The sequence below is a fragment of the Lytechinus variegatus genome, chromosome 17 (genome assembly GCF_018143015.1).
Source record: "Lytechinus variegatus isolate NC3 chromosome 17, Lvar_3.0, whole genome shotgun sequence".
NCBI lineage: Eukaryota > Metazoa > Echinodermata > Echinoidea > Temnopleuroida > Toxopneustidae > Lytechinus > Lytechinus variegatus.
The window spans coordinates 27,331,299-27,340,939 of record NC_054756.1 but is presented as its reverse complement, the minus strand read 5'-3'; the positions used below and the strand labels follow the sequence as shown (position 1 = coordinate 27,340,939).

At 34.4% G+C, this 9,641-nt stretch overlaps 1 protein-coding gene across 1 annotated transcript in view; it reads left to right on the top strand.

Moving 5' to 3' along the window:
- Positions 1-8,864, top strand: part of LOC121431442 (peptidyl-prolyl cis-trans isomerase FKBP1A-like) — an 11,325-nt gene extending 2,461 nt beyond the window's left edge. The window contains exons 2-5 of the mRNA XM_041629011.1: positions 718-765; positions 1,520-1,635; positions 5,431-5,504; positions 6,855-8,864. Coding sequence (XP_041484945.1) covers positions 718-765; positions 1,520-1,635; positions 5,431-5,504; positions 6,855-6,912 — 296 coding nt within the window. The 3' untranslated portion in view covers positions 6,913-8,864. The remainder of the gene's footprint in view (positions 1-717; positions 766-1,519; positions 1,636-5,430; positions 5,505-6,854) is intronic.
- Positions 8,865-9,641: the final 777 nt, after the last annotated feature.

Here is a 9,641-nt window from a genome sequence, read left to right as displayed (position 1 = left end):
ATTAACATTTTTTAATATTGATTCCATATGAGTTTCAAGAGAACTAAATATTTGATTAACCAATCCTACCGTTAAAGAAAACTTATTTTCTATTTTTGGCCACCCCCCCCCCTTATTAAAATGTGTACCTTTATGAAGGGTATACGACTAATGAATTGTCTTATTCACATATAATTTTGATGAGAGTAAAGGGGCGTCGTGCATGGTTTAATGCTTTGTATATGAGGATGTTATTGCTATCACCAGTACGTGGTCTGTTACATCTATCGAACATGACACACGTCTCTGTGTGAGGATATCATTCATTCGCCCTATCACTGATCGCTCTCACATACGTCGTTATGTCTGATGCCTACGGTGACATACTTTGGGTCTGTATGGGTTGGGGGAGGGAGGGGGGTATTCAACTTTTAAAAAAAGAAAGAAAATAATGTTGTTGGTTCCGAGGTTTTGTCGTCATGCAGCAAGCACCAGTCAACCCCCAACTCTCCCTCCCTCTCCATTCTTACCCCTCTTTCCCTTGCTTTCTCTCTCACTCGCCCCCCCCCCTTCCCTCGCCTTTGCCCCTCTTTCTCTCTCTATCCAATGCAAGTATTTTCAGTTTATTTAAATAATCATTAATTTTATTAAATTAATTGACGAAGCGTTTTGGGAGAATGCCTTCTCCAACCAAACAGTTGTTTATTAGTTTTATTTATTTGTTTGTTTGTTTTATAGGAAGGACATACCCTAAGGCTGGCCAAACGTGTGTTGTTCATTACATAGGTGAGCAGTTTTGATTTTTGTAGTTTAATTCCTCCATTAAAATTTTCATAATTTTGATAATGCTAATGCAAAAACCACATTTCTTTCTGAATTAAAAAAACCCCAGATCATACGGTGTGTGTTTTTTCTTATTTAGACAATAATATTGTGAACGATAAAATTAACATGTTTGCTTCTGGGAAAATTCATAAAATATGTACGTCCGATCCCCTATATGTGGGAAATTCATGAAATTTTCTGTCCCTGATTTCTTATTCTTTTTACATTCTTTAATGCTCTTGTTTGACCATGACTTGGTCAGTTTATAAAGAGAAGTAAATCTTGACAAAAATGGAGGTCGGATGGACAAAAAGGTTAATCATTTTATGGAATTGCCCTATTAATTTTTGTGACATAAAAACTTTCATATTTTGATATTTTTGTGGACAATAAAGTACCTCGATTAAAGATGAATTGAAAAAAGATGAAGCCCCCCCCCCCATTTAGAAATTACCATAAAACCGCATCCAATCCAAAATTGGTCTTTGTCACCGACGAAGAATTTACAAAATTGTTTTATATATCATAATTAAAAGAAATGCTACCCAGATGAGAAGTTGTTTCAAGTGAAAAGAAAAATAATCAATGATGCAGATTAGTAAAATTTCGACCAAAATAAAAAAAGCAATAAATAAAACAGTTCTTTGTTTATCAAAATTGTAATCTTTTGGTACAATGCAGGTTTCACAAAGCGGTAGCTCATTTTTTTTTGCAGGTACTCTTATGGATGGTACGGAATTCGATAACTCAAGAAAAAACATTCATTCACCTTTTGAATTCAAATTAGGCCAAGGTGAGGTCATCAAAGGATGGGACGTGGGCGTGGCACAGGTGAGTAACATTCTTACATTATTTTCTTATAATAATAATAATAATAATTATAATATTAACAAACTGTTCTTGTATAGCGCATATCACAATTATGAATTATGTCTCTATGCGCTTCCAAAGGACTTGGATATTATTGCCCCAGCTGTAGCTTGGCAGCCGTTATTACTAAGATTACAGCGCACACGCATTGCAAAGAATAAATTCCTGCCAGGTCACCTCACCTGGGTTCAGTGTAGCACCGTGTGGGTAAATTTCTTGCCGAAAGAAATTACACCATGGCTGGGATTCGAACCCACGACCCTCTGTTTCAAAGTCCGGAGACTAATCCACTGGGCCACAACGCTCCGTAAAGGGGAAGTTCACCTTTACAAAAGTTTATTATAAAAATAACAGAAAAAACTAATGAAGAATATTAGTAAAGATTTAAGGAACATCCATCAGAGTCTTAAAATAGTTGATCGGGTCAATTCCAACTCTTTGTTAGACGGGGCCCTGGGCAAGGGGCGGCGCTATCGCCCTATAGTCTTCCAAGTAGTGTAAAGAGAAGAGGGATAGGGAGAGATAAAGAAAACAGTAAAAACTCTGTTTAGAATTGTTATACAACGTTGTTTAATAGTAGTAGTAATAGTAGTAGTAGCAGCAGTAGTAGTAGTAGTAGCAGCAGTAGCAGTAGTAGTAGAAGAGTAGTAAAAGTAGTAGTAGTAGTAGTAGTATAGTAGTAGTAGTAGTAGAGTAGTAAAAGTATTAGTAGTAGTAGTAGTAGTAGTAGTAGTAGTAGTGGTATAGTAGAAAAAGTAGTAGTAGTAGTAGTAGTAGTAGTAGTATAGTAGTAGTAGTAGTAGTAGTAGTAGTAGTAGACGACTAGTAAAAGTAGTAGTAGTAGTAGTATAGTAGTAGTAGTAGTAGTAGTAGTAGTAGTAGTAGTAGTAGTAGTAGTAGTAGTAGTAGTAGTATAGTAGTAAAAGTAGTAATAGTAGTAATAGTAGTAGTAGTAGTAGTAGTAGTAGTAGTAGTAGTAGTAGTAGTAGTAGTAGTAGTAGTAGTAGTAGTACACAGCAAAAACTGTGGTGTTAACCGGTGTACATAGAGGACCACATCAGTTAGTTTACACTGGTGTTAAATTGGTGGTGTTAGTTTAACACCTATAGGTGTTATTACAACACCTTTTGTTGTTACATTTACACTCTTTAGTGTTATGTTTAATCTCTAGTGTGTAATTTTAACACCTCAGGGTGTGGTCCTCTATTAACACCAATTGGTGTAAGTTTTAACACCACAGTTTTTACAGTGTAGTATTAGCATTAGTATTAGTAGTAGTAGTAGTAGTAGTAGTAGTAGTAGTAGTAGTAGTAGTAGTAGTAGTAGTAGTAGTAGTAGTAGTAGTAGTGGTATAGTAGAAATATTAGTAGTAGTAGTAGTAGTAGTAGTAGTAGTAGTAGTAGTAGTAGTAGTGTAGTAGTAGTATCGGTTTAATCCGCCAAGAATATGTTATGATACGTTAAAGGGAAACGGGTGGCAGTTAAGGGAGTTTACTAACAATGAGAGAGGACAAAAAAATTCTCATAGTGTTTGAATAAAGAAAATAATCATCATTATCATTATTATTGCTGTTGTTACGTTAATTATACTAATTAATCATTATTATTGTTGTTCTTATTATCATCATTATGATAATAAGAACATGTCTTTTCTTTCTATTCAAATTATGTATTATAATTTGTCTACAAAATGTACCATTTTATATAAACTAAATACCTATGTTAATTATCATTTGTTATTGAACAAGATTCAAATGACAATGATTCGTATTGTAAATATTTGCTATAAATGTATGACAATAATTTGAATTATTTTTTACGTTCTGCTGGAATTGAAATCTGAATCTGAAAAAGAAAACAAAATAATGACGATTATCATCTATAGTAATTGTCAATTATTATTATAATCATCATCATCATCTGTACTATCATTATTTTCTTAATTATTGTTAGGCCTATATTATCATTGTTGCTATTATCAATTTATCATCATTATTTTTATCATCATTAGTATCATTATGATTATTTTTTTTTATTGTTAATATCGTCATCACCATCGTTATTATAATTCTAATCATCGTCACTGTTTCTATTGGGCCACGTTTCCTCTAACAAACCTCTGTGCCTTTCTGTGTTAAGGTCAGGCAGGAGTTCACCCCGATACACAGCATATTATCTGGTACGTGGGACTGAAACAGGAATCGAATTAGGATGAATACATTTTGAAATCAATACTACGAAGAGATTGTATTTCAGAAACGAAATCAAACCTATATCGCTATTGTATTACCGCGACTGTTTTTAATCAGCAGACTGTCTTTACAAGAAGGAGGAACGGGCCAAGTGTGACATTTATATCGGGGAAGGCAGTGGCGTACAGATCGGGGGGGGGGTTACGACCAAGAAAAAAAAAGAGAAATGAAAGAAAAGGAGAAACCGTAGGGGGGATTATAATATTTTTTAGATATTATTTAAAAAATTCATCACGAAATTGGATTTTTACATGAAAATTTCAACATTTTGCTCGCTCGCTTCGCGAACATGCAGCATTTTCTGAATTCTGCTCGATACGTAATATCTCGCCCCCTCAAAATATTTGGCTCATAACTACACTGGAAGAAGGTGTTTATTTGTTGTCACTGCTATTCAAAGGGGTACTCCAGATTGAGAGTAATATGATTTCAACAGAATGATGATCAGACAAACTGACAAACTATACAAAAAAATTGATCAAAATCGGAAAAGGAATAACATAGTTATGACATTTTAAATATTTGCGTTATTTGGGCGAAACAGACCTATGCAAGTCTTCATGAATATCCAATGAGCAAAGTGATGATGGCATGGGAGAATCGTGGTCTAGTGGTTCTTCAATCTGAAGGACGTGGGTTCGATTTCGAGCCATGGCGTGTTTTATTTATCATTATATCCTTCAGCAAGAAATTTACCTACAAAATAGCCCACATTGTGCTGCACTCAACCCAGGTGAGGTAAATGGGTACCGGTAGGAAGTAATTCCTCAAAAAGCTGTGCGCACTTGAATCGGTATAGACTAGCTTGGCCTTGAGCACCTAGCAAGGTGGATCATTTATCATTATGTCCGCATTTGCTATTTTGATATTTATTATATGAAATCATTGAAATCTTGTCCTCCAAGAATAAAAAATAATAAGGTGTTCATTGCTGTAATTTGCACCTCTTATTATAAGGCAGACATATCACACACATGTGTGATCATGTGAAATAATAATGATTTCATGTAATAACATATGGAAAAGGAAAGTCATCAGCCACTTAATAATGAATATTCATGACGACATGATGTAATTGTTTTCATCAAATATTGCCAATCTTTCAAATTCAATAATTTCGTCATTTCATTATCAGAATTAGATGAAATTTTTAGCATTTTGTTCTGTGAATCTTAATCTATTTATCATTTATTTATTTATTTATTTATTTATTTAAAACGGTTTAATTTAACAAGGGTGTCTATAGCGGCTGAAAAGCCGAATTCCTTTACCATTTACAATCAATTACATAAAAATACAATCAATATCAAACAAAAAAAACAACTCAATTTACACAAATTCTACATCATAAATACACTTTTATCACGATATAAAAATATATAATAAATCAGTTTCAGCCCTGATTACCCGTGTATGCCGGTCGGTCATTTATGTTATCATCATTTGTTTGCTTTTATCTGTGAAATTACTAACGTTATTCTTGTCTATTTTCTTGTTTTTTGCAGATGAGTGTTGGAGAGAGGTCAATATTGAAATGTTCTCCGGATTTTGGATACGGAGCAAATGGTTATCCGGGATGATATCCTTTAATTAATCCATCGAAAATTTTAATCTTTATTTAACACTGTTGTCATATTTTTCATTGCTTATTTTTAAGGGTGTCATAACATCGTAAAACATGGAATTATGTTAATGAAGTTCTATTAAGGCATCAGTGGAAGTGTCGTGGTGTAGTGTGGAAGAGCCGTGGTGTAGTGGTTCTGACTCTCGCCTTGTAAACAGAGGGTCGTGTGTTCGAATCCCATCGCGGTCTAGCGTCCTTTGGCAAGGCGTTAATCCACACTTTGCCACTCTCGACCCAGGTGCTAAATGGGTACCCGGTAGGATGCGAAAGATATTGTATGTTTGATTTTGCCAGCGCCATAATGAGGCTGCGACGAATGCAAGGAATGCTCCCCAGGGAGTGGATATTGTGCACGTTTCGTGCTTGATTGAAATGAATCCAATGACCAGGGTAATAATATGCTGTAACGCGCTTTAGGCCATCCCGGGAAAAGCGCTTTATAAAAAATTGGCTATTATTATGATTATGAAAGGAAAGTAATCATTTTTTTTAATTTTTTAATGGTAAACAATTTCGCTCTCAAAGTAACAGCAAGTATGAACTTAGTGCATCCCTTCAGAATTTGTTTATTTTTCAATTCACCGTTTCTGGAAAAGGTGAAAATTAGAGCTCAACATTGGTAAACATTTGAACACATTTTCGGATAGTTGCAATTATTAAAATACTTTATTAGAAGTGGAATGGTTAAAAGACAAATCTTCCCCAACAAAAAGTTTATTTGAATAAAAAGAGAAAAATCGTACAAGCATTACTATAAAAATTTCCTCAAAACCGGATGAAAAATAAGAAAGTTATGACATTTTTAAGTGTTAATTTCTCAAAATAGTTATATACACATCCTGGTTGGTACACAAATAAGGGTACTGATAACATCACCATACACTTACCATTTTTTAATATTTTATCACATGAAATATTCTAATTTTCTCTCCGTTGTCATGTGAAAAAAAGTTTTGTTTCCCATGCTAAACATGTGGAATTTCCACTGTTTAGCATTTAACGGTTCAGTCAAGTTGGTCCTTATTGTCAAATCGGTAAAAATTGAAATATTTTATGATTTGATTTAAGTTTTTAATTTTTTTCTTTGGTTAGTGTTTGATGGTTTTTCTTTTGTTCCTTTTATAAAATTCCCCCTCCCCCATTTACTCTGTGCATATTTTCTATTCACTTTTTTTCTTCTTCTTAATTTATGTTTGCAATAGGCACAGTTGACCTTTCCCCGTACTATATAAGTAGTCTCATCTCACTATATTTCTATTTTTAGTTTCAGGTTTAATTTGATCATTTTCCTTGACTGCTGTGCACCATCCCACCCAACTCCACCCTCTTGTTCGACATCGAGCTCATCGCCATCAGGGACTAGGCGTTGTCGGGGCTTCGGGCGTGGCCGTCGACCACGGGAAATATACCTTCCCGTGGAATCCAAGAATATACCTTGATCAAACACGCCAGACCAGAATAAATGAAGTATTTATTTTACAGATCTGAGAAAGAAAATATATGTGGTTTGAGACATTTTACGGGGGAAATTGCAATACTGTTTAGTAGCGCTCGGATGATGACAAGTCAAAGAATTCTGGGTATCGATTTCGACGCATGCGCACTACTGAAAACACACTAACCAAACCAAAAGTACACAATAACTTCTAGCGTAGCCCTAACAGTACCTGCTTCCGCCAAGATCCATCATTTACCATTCTCATATCTACATTTCTTTGAAGTGGCTTGAAATTCCTTTTCTTGCGCATGACTTCACGCCTGGACGAGGAGTGCAGATAGTAGGGGCGGTCACATGCCAGCTTTGATAGCAAGTAATGATAATAAAAACAATCAAACATTTTATATGAAGCATAATATTACATTCTCTAATCACTCTAAGTATAAAATGAATAACGAAAGAGGGTTCATGAATAATATTAACGGTGAAATAATAAAAGATATATGTGTCCAGAAAATTCATTAAGTTCTTACAGAATTTACACTATTTAGATGCTTCTGTCAGCTGATAAAGACTATCTCCTCTGCGATTTTTGATGGTATGCGCAACGCAGAGCAGGTGTTTTATTGGGACTGGAATGAATGCGCATTCGATAAATGTGCCCTGATCACAACAAGCTACATCAATCAGTTTTAACTGAAGTCAAAATTCCAAAAGTTCAGTCATCATCCATCTAGGTCATCTTATTTCACCCTGTTACAAAGAATACTGTGGGCAATATGACAAAGAAGGTTTGGAAATGAAAACATTCTGATTTTACATGAATTTGGTCTCTCACTATGCTGCTAAACCTTTTACCAATACCTTTCAAGCGAACCGATTGGCGTTCCACAGGGACCTATATATGGTACACTAGTGCTTTATTTTGAATAAACATGAAGCTCTTAACTGTATTCCAATGTTTTTTATGTCGTGTTCGTAAAACAGGTTTTATTCTTTGTCGGAGCGGCAACCAATAAGAGATAACGCTGGATATTAACACTTTAGTGTAACATTTAAAAAAAATGCCATAATGGTACTTCACATAGTTACGCTCAATTTGGTTGTTGTGTCTCTTATGGTTCCAGATGTAATGAAAATCATATGTAAGGTAGTTTAACAAAATGTTTGCAGTGATATCAAGGGGTGTGTATACCATTATTGAAAATGTATCTCGTCGTAACTTTGATATTGGTTAATCAGACATTTCGGCGAACTATAATGATATTACTCTAAAAATTGATGTGTAATTTAAAATTTGTAAAAGTGGTGGACCTCATTTGTGCGTATTGCTTAGCGATGAATATGTTGTTAATAAACAAGTTGAAATCAAAGCTTTTGTTTATTCCTGTTTCGAATGTTACGTAATGTCGGATTCATTATTTTCGACGTAATATTTGATCATCTATGATATAACTAGTTACTTTGTGATGTTCCTCGCATGATTATGTCGTGATTTATGGTCTATAATATTGAAAGAATAGAATTTTCCTCTTAAAAAAAACTTCGATTCGTTTGTTCCGGTAAAAACAAACATCGTGATAACATTAAGTTTTTAAATTTAAAAATGCAAATTTCATGTAATTGTTTTATGCTTTTTCTTTTACGAATAAGTTGTAAACAAGAAAATTTTTTGTGTTCAAATTTCAATCGTCGTCAAATAATTTTGTACAGAATTTGTATGATTTTTCATTTATATCTTACGAAAGACTCCGTTCTCGTTCTTCTTCATTTTCTTATTCATCTTTTCCCATTCTCCTACCATTTTCTTCCCTCCTCTTCATCCTTCCTTCCTCTACCTTTTTCTGTTCGTCCCCTTCTTTCTTTCACCTTCTTCTTCTTCTTCTTCTCCCCCCTCATCCTCTTCCTCCTTCTTCTTCTTCTTCTTTCTTCTTCTTCTCCCCCTTCTCCTCCTCCTCCTTCTTCATCTTTCTCTTCTTTAAATGATCTTTTCCTTCATCCTCTTTTTTTTCTTCCTTCTTTCTTCTTTTTTTATCTTTCTCCCCCTCTCTCTAATGCGTTAAAACCTTTTGTCCCTTTTCTGATTTTCACCCACACATTGCATGTAGTACTACTACTCAGTACTAGTAAGAATTCGTTCAATCGTTATTTGAACCTGTTGCAAGTCCCTTTGTGGTAATAAATTCTATATTTATGTCTAAAACAATATATAGAGTATTTTTATCTCCTATTTAATAGAATTTCATCCTTAAGTAAATAATTAATATACATGTATGATGATATATGATGTCGTGCTGATTGAGGTTATGATGGCGATGACGACGGTGATGATGATCAGGGACTGATCAGGGTGATGGTAATGATGGCATCATAATGAAGACAAATGTGGTGATGCTGAATAAGAGACCGATTACGATCATGGGGAATATGATGCGGTCGATGATGATCACGATATGATGATGATGATGATGATGATGATTTGATGATGACAGTGATGATGATATGATGATGATATGAAGATGATGATATCATGATGATGATGATGATCATGATATGATGATCATGTTGACATGATGATGATGATGATATGATGATGATATATGATGATGATGATGACGATGATGATATGATGATGATGATGATGGTATTGATGA